This window comes from Anser cygnoides, chromosome 24, assembly GCF_040182565.1.
Source record: "Anser cygnoides isolate HZ-2024a breed goose chromosome 24, Taihu_goose_T2T_genome, whole genome shotgun sequence".
Taxonomy (NCBI): Eukaryota; Metazoa; Chordata; class Aves; order Anseriformes; family Anatidae; genus Anser; species Anser cygnoides.
Genome location: NC_089896.1, coordinates 1,918,710 through 1,937,324, shown reverse-complemented (window position 1 = coordinate 1,937,324; position 18,615 = coordinate 1,918,710). Strand labels below are relative to the sequence as shown.

At 60.0% G+C, this 18,615-nt stretch overlaps 1 protein-coding gene across 6 annotated transcripts in view; it reads right to left on the bottom strand.

Moving 5' to 3' along the window:
- Nucleotides 1-2,506: 2,506 nt before the first annotated feature.
- The window catches only part of NKAIN1 (sodium/potassium transporting ATPase interacting 1), a 30,201-nt gene continuing 14,092 nt past the window's right edge, over nt 2,507-18,615 (bottom strand). For 3 of the 6 annotated variants that reach the window (XM_048073223.2, XM_048073221.2, XM_048073226.2), the window contains exons 2-7: nt 11,053-11,190; nt 10,868-10,948; nt 9,299-9,496; nt 8,569-8,629; nt 6,263-6,344; nt 2,507-4,501 (exon numbers count right to left, since the gene is read on the bottom strand). In XM_048073223.2, the coding sequence (XP_047929180.1) occupies nt 4,492-4,501; nt 6,263-6,344; nt 8,569-8,629; nt 9,299-9,496; nt 10,868-10,948; nt 11,053-11,190 (570 nt within the window). In that variant the 3' untranslated portion in view covers nt 2,507-4,491. Of the gene's footprint in view, nt 4,502-6,262; nt 6,345-8,568; nt 8,630-9,298; nt 9,497-10,867; nt 10,949-11,052; nt 11,191-11,566; nt 11,718-12,089; nt 12,168-13,776; nt 14,003-18,615 lie in introns of those variants that run through there. The other 3 variants (XM_048073224.2, XM_048073227.2, XM_048073225.2) reach the window with 3 other exon arrangements.

Sequence of the window (18,615 nt, the reverse complement as noted above, 5' to 3'; positions counted from 1 at the left end):
GCCGTTCGCCCTGCCCAGCGCCCAGCTCCCAGCACGTGGTCCCAGCACGAGGCACCCGGGTGGATAAAACCACACGTGGCCGAGGGTGCTCAGACAAGTTTCTGCAGGAAAACGCACCCAAAGCTGTTAAAATGCAAAGAAATGGCTTCAGGCTCAGGAAGCTGGCGAGATGTGCTTGGCTGGGGATGGTGGGGGGGACAGGGCTGGGGACACTTCTCCAGCCCCTTCTCCAGCCCAGGCCACCCCCAGGCTGCCTGCCAAGGGAGGGAGCCCCGGTTTTTAAAGGGCAAAGGGGACACCGGGGCTGTCCCAGCTGGCCCCCAGCGCCCTGCCCTTCGGTGCGGGGATGGAAGGCACAGCCTGGTGGCATTGCCGAGGCCCTGGGGGCACTCCCAGTGCGTATTCCAGAGCTGCTTCAAAATTAATTCCCGGTGCACGTACAAATCGGGGTTTTCTCTCTCCGCCCTGGTGGGCTGTAACGCCCCCGACCCCTCTGCCACACGCCCCAAAGGCCACCGGGTACCCCGGGTAAGGGACAGTGAGTTTTGTGACCACGAGCTCTGCACAGTAACCTGGGCGATGCCCCCACCCAGCCCCGATGGGTTTAATTAACCCCCCCTCGCCTAACTCCCGTGTTTCTCTGCATTCGGGCTCCGCTCGTCGCTGTCACCTCGGCTCTGCCGGCTTCGGGCTGAGCCCCCCGTGGTGCCCGCGGGAAGGGCTCATCCCTGCACCAACCCTGCCGCAGGGGTGGCTTTGGGGCACAATTACCGCTCTTAGCCACGTTGCCACAGCAGGTTCCTGGAGCTGGGATGGGGCAGGGCAGCAGGAGGGCGTTTTGCAACTGGTGAGTGGGTTTCGAAACCAGTCCCCTCCCTTCTGCCCTGCACGGATGCTCTGGGACCCGAGGCTGTGGGACCAGGGGGTGTGGGGATGCTGACCCACAGCCACCGGGGCTGATCTCTGCTGCCAAATAAGCAGGTCTCATCTCCCCCCCCCCCCCCCCCCCCCCCCCCCCCCCCCCCCCCCCCCCCCCCCCAATCCCTCCCTTCCCACCTTGCTATCTGGAAGCCTTGGCATAGCTCGCGTTTAATCAGGCTGCACCAAAACACACATCGTTACCCTAATTATCCCCACCCCAGCCGCCTGGTGCTGCACCATGCAGGTGCTTTCCTCCACCCTTCTGGGCGACCCCAGAAACCTGCTTTTTGGGACCATCGTCCTCACCCCCACCCCTCCTTGCAGCCCAGGGTGGCCCCATCTCTGCTGCCCTTCTCCATCCACCGCACCAGCGGCTTCCCCAAAACCCATCCGGACACACCAGGGAGGACGAGGTGTCCCCCTGGCCCCCCCAGGTCCCCCATGGCACCCCAGCTTTTCATCCCCTCCCAGGTGGAGGGCTCAACGTGTGTGTTTCCACCTTTCCCCTGCTCGGACCATCCCACCTTGTTGGTCGTCCTTGCTGGGAGAGCTGGTGCCCTGGTGTTCGGGTAGCACGGGCGGGAGATGCTCTTGGAGAAGCATTGCAAAAAGGGAGTTATTTTTTCACAGGTTCAGCTTTGGATGGCCTAGCCGAAGCCCCCGGATAGCAGGACAAGTGGGTGACCCGGTGACACACCTGGAACAGGGACGCCCAGGGCCACTGGGGACCAAACCACGGTGGTCCAGCCTGTCCCCACGTCAGGGACAGGGCAGGACAAAGGGTTAATTCAAGCCCAGCATTAATTCAATTGCTTTGCCCCCTTCCTTCTCCCATTTTGTGGGAAGAGGTGGCAAAGGGGAGAAAATTCAAATGAAGCCTGAACAGAAAACGATAACGATGTCTTTGATTTAAAACTTTAAAAAAAAAAAAGGCTTGGGGTACTTTGCATGAGAATATGCGCCAAAGGGAGCTGGTGGGAGAGCCGCCCGCTGCTTCTGGGTTTTGTCGTTTGCTTCAAGCCTGGTATTTAATCAAGTTCAAATTGGTACTTCAGTGATGGAGAAGGGATGTTCAAGCAAAGAGGAACTCTTCTTTTCTCCCAGGCTGTGATGGGGATGGGATCTTGTTAAGTTTTCTTATTAACAGGAAGAGTAAATTCTTATTAAGTTCTTATTAGTATATAGAGAGAGGGGAAGGGGAAGGGGAAGGGGAAGGGGAAGGGGAAGGGGAAGGGGAAGGGGAAGGGGAAGGGGAAGGGGAAGGGGAAGGGGAAGGGGAAGGGGAAGGGGAAGGGGAAGGGGAAGGGGAAGGGAGACAACCCCTGATCTCCCCCGTGCACGGGACCAGGTTGTGATGCGCCACCGACACGTCCCATCGCTCGCCAAGCAGCAGTGTCAGCACCGAGTGCTGCGGGTGCTGCTTTGCTGCTGTTTTTCCACACTCAGGTGTTGGGCACCAAAAAGCTGGGGAAGAGAGCCCATGCTTAGCTCGGAAGCAAGCCGGCAGCATTTTCTTAAGTGGAAAAAAAAAAAAAAAGTGAAAACCCCACCAATTTTAATGGATTCAACTGCACAAAACGGAAATACACAAAACCAGAGCAGCCTTCGGGTGAAACTCCTTCGACTTTTATAATTACAGAATAGAAAAGAAATCCTCGGTTCACGTTACAAAGACAGTCTTATAAAAAAACAAGCCAACGGAAAGAAGACCGCGGAGCACCGGCAGTGCTGGGGTGGGGACCGTCCCCGCTGGGGCTGCTGCTGTCCCCCGGTGTCACCAGCGCTGGGACGTGGCTCTGGGGACGGGTGGATGGGGCTGGAGGTGGGCTTCAACGCCTGGAAAGTGTTTTTTTTTTTTTGTCTTGGAGGTGGGAGGAAAGGGCTGGGAGTTATTGCCTGCGGAGCTCCCACCCTGGCTGGGGCGAGGTGACAGGGATGGCCGGGATGCGCCCACCCCGAGGATTCGGGCTCGGGCAGCGATTCCCTTCTGTGCTCCGTCCTTTGGCACTTTGTGGCTGCTTTATTTTTTATTTTTTTTTTGGAAGGGAAAAATTGCTCTGGGGCACGGAAAGAGCCCAGGCCTGGAGGAGAAGCCCTGGGGAGGCAGAAATGGCACAGCCCCACGGACCCTGCTCATAGCCAAAGGTGCCCAGGCAGTCTGGGGACAAACCCACGGGATTCGGGACCAACCTTAACTCACCTCCATATCACAGGTTAGGAAGAGGAGAGTGAAACTGGAGTGCATCGGCGACCCGCAGCATCTTCTTCAACTGAACGTTGTTTGCAGGGTATTCCAAGCTTTTTTATTCCCAGCTCTTCTTAATCTTCAACGGAGACGCAACTGCGCCCCTGGAGCTCACGCCTTGCCTCCCCCCCAAACCATTCCCCCCTCTCCCAAATCATCTCTCACCATTTTTTCGCTGCCAAAGCAAAAAGTCCTGTTTGGGATGATGCCAGAAAGGGCGGATTTGCCCCCAAGAGCCCGACCTGCCGGGGCGGGGGGCGGAGGAGCAGCCGAGGATCCGAGGGGGGCAGCGGGCGCTGCCAGCCTTCGCTGAAGGCACAACGTGGCCTCGGGCTGCGAGGAGGAGGAGGAGGAAGGCGCGAGTATGCTGGGACACGGGTGGTGCTCAACGAAAGTGTACTCAGGCACTTCAAATTAAAAAAAGAAGGAAAAAAAAAAAAAGAAAACATTCATTATATTCATTAAAACAGCCTGAAAGGGCCGTGTTGAGAGCAGCGTCGGTATTGCCAAATTCAAGCATTCGAGTAGCAGGGGCAGAAACCCCAACACGTGGCAGCGTCCGGACGGGCAGGAGGTGGTGGCTGGTGGCAGGGCGCGATGTCCCCAAGGGTCCCGGGGGTGGTGGCACCGCGGGCAGCCCGGCCCCAGCCCCTTCGGTGCGGCTACGGGGCGCCTTTTGGGAACGAGAGCCCAGGTCTGTGCCATCCCGGCTCCAAATCTGATGCTTTAGGAAGGTCTCCACGGGACAGTGACGGAGCAGCCCCACTTGTGCCGCGCTGCCACCAAGCTGCAGTTACCCCCCGCAGGTCCGAGCTGCTCCAAACAGGCTGGGTTTTGCCCCAAATCCCCTGTGCTTCGTTCCTGCCCGGCATGCAGGAAGAGGACGCGCTGCTCAAATTAAAAACCAGGTCTGAGAAACAGAAGAAAACGGTGTCCGCTGACCGAGCCCACGTCCCCACTGTGTCCCCATGTCCCCGCCACGTCCCCACCGCGCTGGCCCATCCCGGGGGGCTCGGGCACAGCACGAGCTGGGTGCTGCAGCACCGGGGGCTTCCTTGGGTCTTTCGTGGGCGACCTGGAGATGTCGTGGCCTTGCAGCTGTCTGCTGGGGGAGCCGGCCCGGTGGTGGAGCCCTTGGACTTGCTCAAGCCCCCGCTCAGCTCCAGTTTTGGGGTGCGGGGCCCCCCGGCAGCGGGAGGAGGGCAGGGGGAAGCGGCTCGGTGTGGTCCCCGTCCCCCGGGGCGGTGGTGGTGGCGTCGGGCTGGGGACAGGCGGCTCCCGGGGGTCCTGTCCCACGCCGGCCGGGGTGGATTCAGGGCATGGGGTTACCCGGACCTGGGGAGCAAAGGGGAGAGGTGGCGTGAGGGCTGGTGCTCGTGTGTCCCCATGCGTCCCCACGCGTCCCCGTGTGACATTGAGCGAGGGGACATGGAGTCACGGCCACCGGCACCCACCAGTTGCCCATCCCTGGGGACAGAGACCCGCTGGGGTGGCCGGTGGTGGTCCTCACCCTTGTCTCACCAGGACCCCCAGCCCCGGCAGTGCAGGGCAAGCACAAGAGGGGGACATGGCGCCACCGCTGCGGCTCCACGAGACCCGGGCCGTGGCGTGGGACATGCACATCCTCCTTCTTCCTCTGGGTGGAAACCCTCCCACACGGCCAGCTTTAATCCAATTACAGCTAATTGGGAGCTGCCTGAGAGGCTTTAATTTCACAGGCTGTAGGCAGAATGGATTCATCCTGCCTCAAGTGCCCGTGGAGACACAAGGGACAGCAGCCCGCAGGTATGGCCCCGGGCAGGGGCTGGCACAGAAACAGCACATTTGGCCCCAAAAAGAAGCACTGTGGGGTCGGATGGTGGAAACCCACAAAATATCCGGCTCCTGTAGCAAATTTCCAGGCTCTGTGAGCCCCGGTGTCTCGTTGGCTTGAGCTGCAAACCAAATATCCGAGCTGCTGCTGCAGGACTGGGGGCCCAGCTGGGCCCCCCCCCGGTGTCTCCTGCACGTCCTATTTAAAGCAAAGCCATGAGGGTTTTGCAACCTTCATGAGAGCCCCCGTCCGTCCCTGCGATGGATTTGGGATTCTCAGCCTCAACTCGTGCTCGCGTCCAGCAGGTCCAGGAGAAATTTGCTCCTTCCACCTTGCTTTTCTGTCCACAGGAGGCCCAAATAGCACAAAGCTGGTGATGGGCGGGTGGGCACCGGGACCAAACCTTCCCAAATGCCTTTCCAGCACCCTGCCAGCTGCAGCACGTTGGGATCATTGACAGCACCTTACCCTTTCCAGGGCCCTTCCCTGGTCCCATCCCCTTCCTCTCCCCCAGTCCAGGTCATGCCAGCCCTGGCGTCCGCCTGCAGTGCTCAAGCAATGGAAACCCTACTGAGGGTTTCCCTACCCACAAAGGCAGAGCCAAAGGGTCCCCCCCCATGTCCAGGGGACACCGTGTCCCCAGGGGACGGGCTGGCAGAGGGCAGGGCACCCGAGGACACCCGGGGGTGGTGGGTGCTGGGTGCTGGCACTGCTCCCGGTGAGAGCCCAGCGGTATCCCGAATGCATTTGTTTCGCTGCAGTCCCCTCTTTGCATATACAATTGCCTGGCGTGCCCTTGAATTTGCATATGAGACTTAAAATATAATTAATTGTTTGCAACCAGCAAAGCCCGAACGAGGCTAATCCCTGTAGATTTTGCAGCCTTATCTCATTTGAGCATTTATCTAGTTAAGCTTAACGGGCAGGGGAGAGGAAAGAAGTCACTGAGTGCCTCGCCCCCGGGGGGCCCGGCCCGGCAGAGCCCGCACCCGCTGTGCCCCCACCCCACAGCTCCTGGGTGCTACCCAGAGAGGGGCAGAAATCCCCCCAAACCACCCAGCACCCAGCTGAGCCCCCAGCACCCATCATCCGGGTGGCCCAGGCTGATGGAGGTCCCCGTTCAGCCCACGATGAAGCAAAGCAGGGCATGAGCCTTCCGAGATCTGCTTTCCATTGCGGCAGAGCAGACGGGTGGCCCCAAACCCTTTTGGGGTCACACAGGTGGCCCGAGGGGGCTCTCAGGTCGCCGAGCAGCCCCAAACCCGCCCCCGGGGCGCACTCACGTGTACAGCGGCTGTAGCTGTAGGTGCGACGTCTTCTGGGGCGCCTGGTAGCCGTAGGAGTCAAACCCACCGATGAAGTCGACTGGGGAGAAGGGGAGAGCAGCGGGGTGAGCCGGGCAGGGGGCGAGGGGCTGCCCCCACCCCGTGGGGCCTCGCTGCACCCCGGGGATACGCTGCGCCCGGACGCGATGCACGGAGCCGGACAGGCCCCGGCACAGCAGCCTCGTGCGAGGGCTGGACGAAGCGGGTGAAATTACCCTATCGTTGTCTGCAGAGCCGGCATTTAGGGGGAATTAGGGAGGAATTGCGTCTCATTTAAAGCATGTAATTTAGGAGGATCGCAGACACCAATACGGCAGCTCTCGTGCCCGCCGTGGCCGCGTTGCCAGCCCGCTGGTTTAATCCTCCTCCGGCGCTGCAAGTGCGGAGGGCAGAGCCCAGGGCCTCACCGGAGCAGATAGGGCAGCACGCAGGGCACCCAGGGCCTTCCCCACCCCCATCCCCATTGGTACCCTGCAGATGTAAGGTCTTTTTTTGGTGCTGGATCCCACGGCAGCATCGGGAACACCCCACGAGGCCGGGCACCGCAGGAGCTGCAACGCAGCCACTCGCTCAGGGGCGACCCCACAAACGCCCCCGGATCCGAAATTCGCCTGGGTTCGCCCTCGAGGGAGGCCGCTCGCCCCTTATTTGTCTTTCTGACTTAATATTCAGCCAGCTCTCAATTTTGATGGCACCCATCCATTTCCAAATCTAATAAGATATTCCATTAAAAAGATACATTTGAATCTCGGCTACAGCGGCATTAATATTAAAAGTGTATTGAACGCCCGAGTTTGTTTGAGTGTCGCGCAGCCGCCTGGAATGCAAACACGCTTCAAAGACAGCGGCGGCAGATAAGCCCCGTGCCAGATCCCTGGATCCATAAGCGAGTTATTACAACAGGCAGGGTCCAATTTCACACGGAGATTTTTGCCTTTCCGCTACAGCGGTTACAGAGGCAGCGGCAGGGAGAGCGCACCCTGGGGATGCTGAGCCCCAGTCCCGGGGATGCTGAGCCCCAGTCCCGGGCTTCCTGCAGCTCCCCCAGGGTTTTTCCCCAGTGCCACGATGGGATCCAGCACCAGCAAAGGACCTCGCACCTCCATGCACCCACCCGGACGCATTCTCGCTAGGACACGGGGGATGCCGGGCGCTTCTCGGTGGCTTTGCTGCGCTGGCGGCCGCAGCACGTCGCTGCCTCCGCCCGGCTGCTGGGGCTGCCAGCTGGCATGAATTAATTAATGGCAGATGAGCATTTAATGGGGCTGGATGGCCACGGCCGTAACTGCCTGTTTAATTGTTGTCGGGGTACTCAGCACTTCCGTACGGGTGGTTGCGGTGATTATTGTCGGAGCGAAACGCACGATGTAGATTACAGAAGAATTAGCCCGCTTCTTGGCTTAAATTTCCCTTTCTGCCCCCGCTCAGAAGCACAACATATCCTATAGGGATGGTGGGGATGATTTGCTCCCGTCTGGTGGCTTTGGCCATGGGTCTGTCCATGGGGAGGCTCGCCAGGAGGACACAATATGTCACATTTCCTGGTCGCCGCGTCCCACGGGGCTGTCGGAAGGAGGAGGCAAGGAGAGGCTGGAGCTGGGAGGTGTGAGGATCGCTGCAAACCCACTGGATCCGATGCTGATCTCCTGCACCCCATGGCTTGGGCTGCGGCACAGTGACACCCTGGGGTGCCAGCGGCAGGATGCTGTGGGACCCCCTGGTGCCAAGTGCAAACCGGCACCTCCCAAACGGGGCAGGAAACAGCGAAACGGGGACGCTGGAGACATCTAATGGGGCTGGGCTCACTCCAGGGGGGAGATTTGCTCTGGATTTATCAGGGCCCAGAGGCTGCTGCATGCAGCAAGGGCAACGGCTTGGTGATGTTCCCTGCTGCGATGCAGGTCCAGAGGCCCTCGGGGGCGTGCTCTGTCCCAGGGGGGTGAAACCCCACTCTGGGTGGCACCAGTCCCATTCTGCACCCCAAGGTCTGACCGCTGCCATCCCACAGCACCCGTGGGAGATGCGGCAGCTCAGGGCTGTGACACAGAACTGGGGGGACCGATGGCATGAGGTGATGGCACGAGGTGATATGTCACACCCCGACACAGTGCAGCTGCCTTCTCAGGGAGGGAAAAAGGGGCAAAAATCCCAAATAAAGTGATCCCGTCACCTGCCCCGAGCCAGAGCTGCCTGCGCCCCATGCCATCTGGGATGTTTTTGCAGCGCTGCAGCTCGCCCCTGTGACTAATAGCAAAGGCACTCACAGCTGTCTTCTTCCTCCAGAAACACTTTGCTGACGTAGCAGGCGTAGACGAAGCCAAAGAGCTGCAGAACAAAAAGCGGGCAGAGAGAGAAGCCGGTTATCAGGGAGAGCGGCACCGCGATGAGGGTGATGGGGGGAGGATGGATGGAGCTGCTCCTGGCACTGCGACGGTGCCAGGGAGCACCCGGCTGGATGCTGGCTTGGGGCACAGAGGTGGGATGGCTCCGGACCCCAACTCCCTTGCAACCCCCAGGGCTCCCCAGGAGCTTTGCACCCACATACGACCCCTTCCCCTCTGCCCTTTTGTCCCCGAGGTGAGAGCGTCACCATTTCATTAAGGGGGGACCCTGCACTTCCAGCATACAGCGCATCCCCGTCGGCTCAGACTCCCGGCAACGTTTTGTCACCGCTCTTCTCCAGCTCACAGCACCCGTGGGACGCCAGGCGGGGAGAGGAGCAGCGCCCCCGGTGCCCGCCGTGCCACCAACGCATCGCCTGCCTGCTGGGCTCTGCAACCCCCTGGTCCTGCAGCACCCAGCCCGCACCGTGCCGCGCTTTGGGGAACGCAGGCATGGGCAGGGACCTCGCGCGGGCCCCGTTCGCTCCTCTCTTCCCAAACGCAGCTGAGCCAAAGCCACCCACGAACTATAACTGGGACCGCGGTGTGGCGAGGTGCCGGGACATCTCGTTGGAGCCCAGCAGCTCGGAGGAAGGTGCCGGGGGGCCCTTACCGCCAGGAAGATCTGCGCGGCGCTGCTGACCACCTCGATGTACTGGTAGTCCAGCAGGCAGCCGCTGACCGTGATGACGTGGTGGTCCTCGGGCGCCAGCTTGGAGTTCAGCACCGGCGTCACCAGGCAGCCCGGCCCGTTCTCCATCCACCACGAGCGGTGCAGTGAGGTATTGAAGGTCATGATGAAGTCCCGGTCCTGTGGGAGGGGAGCAGAGGCACCACCTTGGACCCAGGGCTCCCACCCGGGCTCACAGCGGGGGGTGGACAAAAAACGGGCTTTTCCAACCCGAGGATGCTCCACGAGTAAAATCCCCGCTGCAAAGCTGCACGGACGCGGTGCTCTCACTGCTCGCTGCCTGGAGCCCCCGCCGAGGGCAGGTCAGCACCGGTGGGTGTGTTAATGAAGTGCATCCAATTAACCCACTCCTCTCCCTATCCCAAGGCTGCTACCCCCAGGGTTTGCTGCCCCTGCACCAGGCGTGCACGGTGCTGAGCTGAAATTCAGCACCAGCAGGGGCTTGGGCTTGCTCCCGGGTTTCAGCTCCTGGAGCCACGCGCTGCGCGTTCCTTCCACGCAGCCACCTCCACTGCGAAGTGCGACGCTTCATCACGACACTAGTTTTGCTCTTTTCATGTGAGAGCTATCATTTAACACCCCAGGCCCAGGCTAAGAGTGCGCTGGTGGCCGCCCCTCTGCGGTATTTTCAGCCACCCTGGGTATTTTCAGCTGCCCTGTCCATCATGTGCACCCCTGGGGGTTGGGGTCTCCCCGTCTTCCCTTGTCACCGGAGCAGCACACGGACCCCAGAAACCCTCCCAGAGCCCCAGGAGACCCTGGAACAGTGGGGCCATGCAGCGCAGCATTTACAGCAGGATGGAGACCCTCCTCTGCTCTATCTCCCTACCGTTGTGTTTGGAAGTGGTGTCACCCGACTCACACCGCCCACAGAAGCCAGGCAGCGCTCAGAGCGGGCAGGGGATTAATGAAGTTCCCAGCTCACCAGCCTCATTAATTTGGTGCCCCCGAGGACCCTCCTGCACCACAACACCACGTTGCTCTCCCACTGCCCCATTGGTGTCCCCAGCTCGGCCAACCCATCCGTCTGTCTGTCCGTCTTTGCCACCACACCCCTACGGTCAGCGCTGCACCCGGCAGCACCCATCCCTCTGAGGATCCCCCAGCACTGGGGGGTGCTGTGCCAGGGGCTGGGGGCACCCCAGGGGCTGGTCCCAGCTGCCCCAAAAAGCAGAGCCGGAGGCATGGGGTGGGAGAGGAGAAAGGGGTGGGATGGAAGGGGTGGGATAGGATGGGTTGGGATGGAAAGATTGGGACAGAAGGGATGGGAATGGAAGGGATGGGAAGATTGGGACAGAAGAGATGGAATGGGAATGGAAGGGATGGGACGGGAAGATTGGGATGGAAGGGATGGGATGGGAATGGAAGAGAAGGGATGGGACGGGAATGTAAGAGAAGGGATGGGAAGATTGGGACAGAAGGGAGGAGGAAGGTGAGAAGAGGAAGGCCAGGAGGCAGCAGCACCCAATGCCACGGACACCTGGGGCTTACCTGCGACAAGTGCCCGACCTCCAGGTAGAAGCAGATGATGAAGGCGTTCCAGCCGACCCACAGCACCAGCCACACCGCGTACTGCCGGCACAGAGCGAGGCGGTCAGGGAGCGACGCCGCGCGGCTCCGCGAGCATCCCCCGCGCCCTCCCGCCGCCCGGCTCCCCCCGGTTTAACGGCACCCACCATGATGAGGTATTTGGATCTGTACTGGATGGTCCCGAAGATGCCCAGGATGACGGCCATGATGTGTAAAAAATTGGCCAGGATGGGCGCCCACTGGTAGCCCAGGAAATCAAAGATCTGCCGCTCCAGCGCCGCTATCTGGAGAAGAACAAAGGAGGGGACAGCGCGGGGAATCAGTCACCGCGGCAGCTCCGCGGACATTAAAGGCAAAGAGCATCGTGTAATTAATGAGAAATCCCATGGACAATTAGTTACAATAGACTGAAACGTCTGCATGATTCATTGGCCGGCGGCAGGCAAATACATCACGGCGGGCGAGGAGTTATTGGGAACGTTCCCTGGCGGGTGCTGGGGATGGGGTAGGGGGGAGCCGCGAGCCTTTCCCCCCTCCCTCCATGACACCCTGCGTGCCTCGGTTTCCCCGCTGCTCAGCCTGTGCCGGGAATAATTCCCGTCCCATTTAGGGCACGGCCTCCCCTGGTATTTTCCGGGACGTTTTTCTCCCTGTCCTCACCAGCTCGCCGCGTGCCTGCCCCACGTGCGCCGCCCCCCCCGCTCAGCGCCGCTCCGTTCTGATCGCCGTTGTCTTCTGTAAGCCACGGACACGGAGCCAGCGCGGCTGTAAATACCGCACGGCCGGCAAAAGTAAGGACGGGCACCGCTGTACCCGCCTGTGAGCCCCTTGTCTATTTACGGCTGCATTTGCCACCAGCTCTGGGCCCGTTACTCCTAATTACAGAATTAGCTTCAGAAAAGGTGGTAACAGAGGCGCACGGCGAGCCCTGGGGCGTTTGCTGACTGTTTTAAGTTAAAAAAGAGAGATCCGAGGAGCGCGTTGCAGTGGGTTTTTAGGGGGCTTCGGGGTGCACGCATCAGACACCCCCATCCTCCTGGGGCCAGGGCAGCAGCAACACATCTGCGGCAAGATGCATCTCCAGCAGCATTGCCAAAGAAAAAACGAAAACAAAACCGCTTTACATTTATCTTTCTGACAGCCCGGCCCCGGTTCTTCTCTCTCAGAGATGCCCCAGATTTACCCAGCAAAGCCAGCGAGCTGCAGACCCGAGTCCTCCCTGCGGCAGCTGCCCTCTGCACCGCTCCGTGCCTCAGTTTCTCCACCGCGAACCTGATGCGTGTGGGGGGAAAACGCCACAGAGGGGGATTGTTGTTAAAAAAGAGCAATTTGGACAAAAATCAACACGGAGCTGTGGCTGGCTTTGCTTGCAGGAGGGCTTTGGATGTTTGCTGGAGGCGCTGGGCTTTCCCGAAGTACCCCAGGGGATTTACAGCTGGGGCTGCCCCCAGGGCCACAGCACCCGTGTCCCGGGAGACCCGGTTGGACCCTTCAGCCCCGCTTAATGAGCCCTAATTACAGGAGAAATAAACGAGGTGGTGAAAATCCTTCCCTAAGTGCTTTGCAAGCATGAACTGCAGCAAACACATCTCATCCTGCCTGGCCACCAAGGTGCGCACAGCCCTCAGCTGTGCCTCAGTTTCCCATCCACGAAGCATCACCTGCGTTAGTGCTCATTGAGCTGGGCTAGTGAGAGCTCTGACTAAGGGACATTTTAGCCAGCAGAGGAAAGCCATCCTGGCTCTGTCACACCCAACACAAAGCCACCACGGAGCCCCCGCAGCCCCTGGGGCCGGGCTATTTGCATTGAGGCTTAATTCACTCCCGCGCTATTTAAACTCTCCAAGGAAACAGCCTTTGGAAATACTCACAACTGGGCTGTAAATCTTTTAAATCGAGGGGTGTAAATAATAAATGATACAAGGAGCGTGGTGCTCGGGTTTTATAGCCATCCATCGATCTGGTGGCTGTTGACGGAGCTGCTTAGCAGGAGCGAGACCCAAAGCTGCAAGGTTTTGGGTAGCGGCAAGCCTCCCACCCAAGGGATGGGGCTGGGAAGAGCCCCCAGGAGCATCCCATGGAGCCAGGGGACGTCCCTGGTGCCACGCAGCTCCCTAACCCCAGCTCATCGAGCTGGAACAGGCTGGAAGAACAAGGATGAGCTGAGAAGAGCCCAGTCGAGCCGCACAGCCCGATCCTTCTTCATTACACAGAGAGGCAAAATTAGCAGCAGACACCACGGCCCTCCCGTGGCTGAGCGAGGGATGCTAATTGCACCGACAAATGATGCCAGAGCTGCCCCGGCAGGTAAACGCTGCTCTGCGTGCACCATTACTTGAGCTTATTCCCTCAGCACTAAGAGCAAATCCTGCGTCTTTCAGCCTCGTTGAATCTTGCTTAAAGCGAAGGAAAATAAGGAGACAAAGAGCAAACGTGGAGACGTTGCAGCGAGCGCTTAACGGGCTGCTCCAGCACCCAGAGCATCCTCTCGCCAACGCTTTAGGAGAAGGCTCCAAGGCACCCAGTGCCACATCTCCAGGCAGAGAGGAGGACGTGGTTACACACTTTTGGACAATAATTCATGAAACGTGGCCCCAAGCAAGGCAAGGGCAGCCAGCAATCCCATCCGCAGGGCTCTGCATCGCCTTAAAGGCAGGGAGCGGCTCTGCCAGCCCTTGGTGTGCTCTGCAAGAAGCCTCCAAAGAACCTGAGCAGCCTCCAACCCCCCAAACTCAGCCACTTGCGGAGCTCAGTGCAGCTTCCCTGTGCCGTCCTCCTTCAGTCCCAGGTACCGATTTCCATGCTAATAACACCCCGTTAACCACCCACCCTCGTTAGCACCCTGCTCCCCCCCTCGCCCGTTACTGTACCAACATTGCAGGTGATGCTCCTGGGGGCACGGGACTGGGCAGCCCCACACCAGCCCGCTGCTAATTAAGATAATCCTGCAGCTGATCAATGCAAGGAGTTTTAGGGCTCCCTCTTAATTAAACACTCTCTAGTTCATCGATCGGCCCAAAAGTTCCCTTTGCAGCAAATCATACCAATTAGCTGGGCACAGGCGCACGCCAGAGTCCTGTTAATTGAAACACGGTCCCCGCAAAGATTTACTTGTAATCAAGGAGCCGAAGTGGCTGGGCTCTATCAGAGCATGGGGAGGTGCCCCGGGGACAGCAGGGACAGGGCTTGGCCAGACCCAGAGCCCAAGGAGCCGGAGCAAAATGCGATTTTTTAGTGGTGCTGACGCCAAATTCAAGTGGGAAGGAGCTTCCCATTGCTGCCGTCCCCAGATCGCCCACGGTCGTGGCACCATCGCTCCGCCGTGCCCCGTGGCGATACCTGGATGAGTTTTCCCAGCCCTTTGCTCGCAGCCTGCACTAAGTAAATCGTGAGACAAGCACGGAGAGATGAGCTCTGCTCCGGCTGCACGGGCAGAGCTGCGCAGACCCAATTCACCAAACAATTTGGGCGCACCCGCGCCAGATTTCACAGTGGGCTGCAGGTTTCACAGCTGCAAATCCCCAAATCCCTCCCGCATCCGAGACCTCCCAAACCAGAAACCTTCCTGCCCGGCAGCTGCAATTTTTGTTCTCTTATTGCTTCCACCCCTGTGGGTACAAGATAAAATAATAACGGCCGTGGTGACAGTGGCCGGGGGGGCTGCAGGACTTTGGTGGCATTTGTGGGGCCATGGCAGGAGACATGGGGCTCTTTTCTGCCCCGTGGCACAAGGACCAGGGGGAAATGGGGAAGAGCATCACCCACCCATGCTATACCTCTTTGCAGCAGCATGTCTGCATGGTGACAACAGAGTTTGGGGCCGTCCCTTCTCCTGGTGTCACCAGAAGCCACCACGGCCCCAACCCCCCTGCACAGACCCTGCCTGGGGTTTACGGGGGCTGGAGCCAGCAGGACGCGGCAGCCGACCCTCACGTCCCAGCTGTCACAGCTAATGGCTCTTAGAGCCCTGTCCAAAACCACTTAATTACCACCGAGAGAGGCAGTGGCCAGAGGACGTGGCCGTGGGTGGACACAGCGACCCCAGGGCACGCGTGTTGCGAGGACCCCGCTGCGCCTGTGTTATTTCCCCTCGTCCTCCCCCGGGGATGCTTCGTGGCTGCAGACCCCCCCCGCCCCGCTCCATCCTCTCGCCTCAGCTGCAATGGGGCTGACACGTTTGCTGACACAGATGCATAAATATATTATCGCGGCCCCCAAAGCCTCAATAATTAACCGGTGGAGAGAGACGGGAGCGAGCTCCCGTGCCGGAAAAAAAAACCACGCTGGGGCTGGGGGAGGCTCCCCTCCACCTCCCCATAGCCACAGGGGAGCTGGGGGGGGGACAGTCCCTCCGGTCCCTCCCTCCTGCTTGCTCCTGAGCACCCCCATGGGACCAGCGAGAAGGATGAGGCCAGACACCCCAAAAAGCACCGCAGCCGCTGCCTCTTCCTTGTCCCCCCGCAAAGCTGCGGAGCCATGTGTGGATGCTGAGCGCACTGCGCGCAATGATTTTGGCTACCGCAGCCTGGACAGATCCCCATCCCGCAGCATCTCCCCGGGATGCTCCAGCCCCACGGAGAGGAGGTGGCAGGGGAAATGTCCTCGCTTGCTGTGCCCTGCCGGTGCCCCTTGTCCCTGCAGTGCTTGGGGACCCCCCCGTCCCCTCCCCACGCTGCTCCTGGCTGTTGCGTGCTTCCAGCCCGGTGCCTCCTCCCAGTGCTTGGGGAGAAAATAGGAGCGATTTTCCCAGGTTGTGTATTTATGGGCTTTTAAATAAAAGAGCAAACAAAAGCACCGCGGCGTGCTGGCTGCCACCACGGGACCCCCGACACCCCCCTGTCCCCCGAAGCCCAAGGGCACTGAGGGATGTGGGACCACGGTGACACAGGGGACAGCTCCCCGAGGGGTTCCCAGCCCATCTTCCCGTGGTGGCTCCTCGGGGTCTGCACCGCGGGGACAGCCCCGACCAGGCCCCCACACGCCCTTCCCTGCCCTGGGCTCATCCTGCTCACTCTTTCTTACATGGGCAGTTTTGCTGCGGAATAACAGTTTCAGATGTTTTTCATAAGCGGAATGCTTTCTGGGGGAGAAACATCATCTTCTTCCTGAATGAAAACTCTTTGTGTCTTTTCTTGCCCCCCTCTGGGAAATATCAGGAGGAAAGCACTCCCTTCACCTGCCAGCATGGCTTTGTTGAAAGCCTCTGAAGTGCGACGGGCAGGTTTCCTCCCAGCTCTAAATGTCAGCAGCAGAGCCTGGCGACTTCCCCAGGGAAGCAGCAGCAGAAAAATGGTGATTTTGGTGGCTGGGCAGGAGGAAATCCCCCTTTTTTTTTTTTCCCTTTTCCCCAGTCTCTACCTCTGGCTTCCCGAATTCCACCTTGGCCCCTTGCAGCAGAGCTGCGCGGTGCTTCTGGAGGCTCAAAATCCCCAGACCTGGAGCAGGACAACGTACACTTGTGCACGGTGCTTGGAGCGGGAGCGACACCTCCCCTGCTCCCTGGTCCCCAAATGTCCCCAGCGCCTCGGTGTCCGCGGTTCCCTTCTCGTGCCACAAATCTCTCACCAGAAGCTGAGCGAGGGAGAGCAGGCAGCACGGGGAAAAGCAGCGGAGAAAGGCAGCCAGTGCGGTCCTTCAGTGTGGGACAGGATGAACAGCCACGGCCCCTGCCTTCAGACAACTGCTTTGGGGCTGAGCAGACTGGGAAGCAGCCGGACATCCCAGTGCAGCCTCCCAGTATGACATCCCAGTATGGCATCCCAGTATGGAACCCAGTACAGCATCCCAGGATGGCATCCCAGTACAGCATCCCGGTACATCAACAACATCCCAGTACAGCATCCCAGTATGGAACCCATTACAGCATCCCAGTTCAGCGTCCCAGTACGGCATCCTGCGCCAGCCAGGCATGGCAGGAGATTGGGAAGGGACATCACTGGTGCCTGCTGCTGGCATTTGTCCCCTCCAACGCGGCAGTGGTGTCACCAGCCAGGTGATGGGGGCTCCAGCACCAGTCCTGGGACCGCCAAGGGATGCTGAACCCCTTCCAGGTGCTGGGCTCCGTGCACTGGTGTTGGACCCCTGGGGAAAGCCCAGGGGGATCCTCCAGGAGGGCTCAGGTCTGGGTGCTGCCCACATCCCAGATCAACTTCCCGGGAGGTCCTGGAGACCCACACAGCCCTGAGCCCATGGGGGGAAATAGGGTAGAGGATGAAGAGATGAAACCCCAAATGTGAGATGCTGCAGGGGGGATTTTTAACCCCAGCTCAGCACCAAGGATCAACGATCCCAATACGATTTGTGGCAAGGCGACAACAAGCAGCGCAGCTTTCGGGGGCTGCAGCGAGGCCAGAGCAGGCGGCGGAGCAGGATGCGGCCCCCGGGCCTCCTGCCACGCACAGCGGCACCGAGCTCGATGTCAGCAGCAGCATCTGGGCGCCGGGGCACAAATCCCTGCTGAAAGCCCCGCGCACAATGCGGCAGGCTTAAATCCACCCGTCCCGTCCCCGCGGCGTGGCAGGAGCCGAGCGCGGATTCATTGCCCCCCGACGGGCCATTATCCTTCAGCCGGGCTATTTCCTTCTGAACACCATATGCCGGGGGCTCACCAGGGATTTACTTTCATTTAGCTGCATTTGAATAGATTTTTTTTTCCATCGCAGATTCCCTTCTGCTGCGGCCAAAGATGCTGCGAGCGCAGCTCCCTGCTGGGCCCGCGCCGGCCGCGGCTGCTCGCTGCCAGAACTGCCCCGTTTCTGGGAGGTTTTGCAAGAAATCCTGGGGGCCGGTGGGAAACCCCGTGGTTAGATATGTTGGGCAGGATCCGACCTGGCAGCGGGGTGTCCTGCGGGAAGGGAGGTTTGCTGGAGCCCCCGGGAAGGTGGTGGCACTGGGTGTCCCCGGGAGGGTGCTGAGCGGTGCTGGGCTGAACGGAGTGCGTGGGACTGACCGAGGGATGGAGCCTGGGCTGGATCCTGCCCAGCAGCGGGGCACCCTGCGCTGGGGCACCCCCGGCACCGCACCCGCACCCAGGAGCCGCACATCTCCACTTAGGGAAATTGGCTGCGATTTAAATTAATGGCAAGCGAGCGAATTGACTATTAACGAGGTGCAAATACCGCTGCGAACCCAGGGACTTCATTTAATGACTTGGAAACAAGTTCTTGACCTACTTCCAACTTGCAAAATCCTTCGCGAAATCGCGGGTGGCGGCGCAGATGAAAATAAATTAAAGGAGCCAGCGCCGTGCCCCCACGCAGCGGGCGGTGATGGGCTGCTCTGCGGGCAGGATGCGGCCCCAGGGCCCAGCTGCAGCCCCACTGCATCACGGTCACGGCGCGAGCACGAAGCGGGTGAAAAAGGTGCAAATCGGGTCTTTTGCTGATGGTTGTGCGCCGAGGTTGAAGAGAGTGGGCTTGGGTTTTTTTTCCAGGCTCTGCAGGCTTTGTTAGCCCAGCAAAGCCCCTGCTGGGACCTCTCTGCCCCCAAATCCCAGCACTGCTGGATTCGCATCCTCATGGATGCCCTGATCAATGTGATGAGATTGTGGGGGGACAGGCAGAGCTTTGGGATCCCCCCTGGGGCTCCCCATCACCTGCCGAGCCCCGGGCGGCCCTGGCTGTCTCTTGCCATTTTTTCCTCCCCGTTGTTTATTTAATTTCGCCGGCCGCCACATCCGGCCGCGTTGCCATGGGAATGCAGCAGCAGCC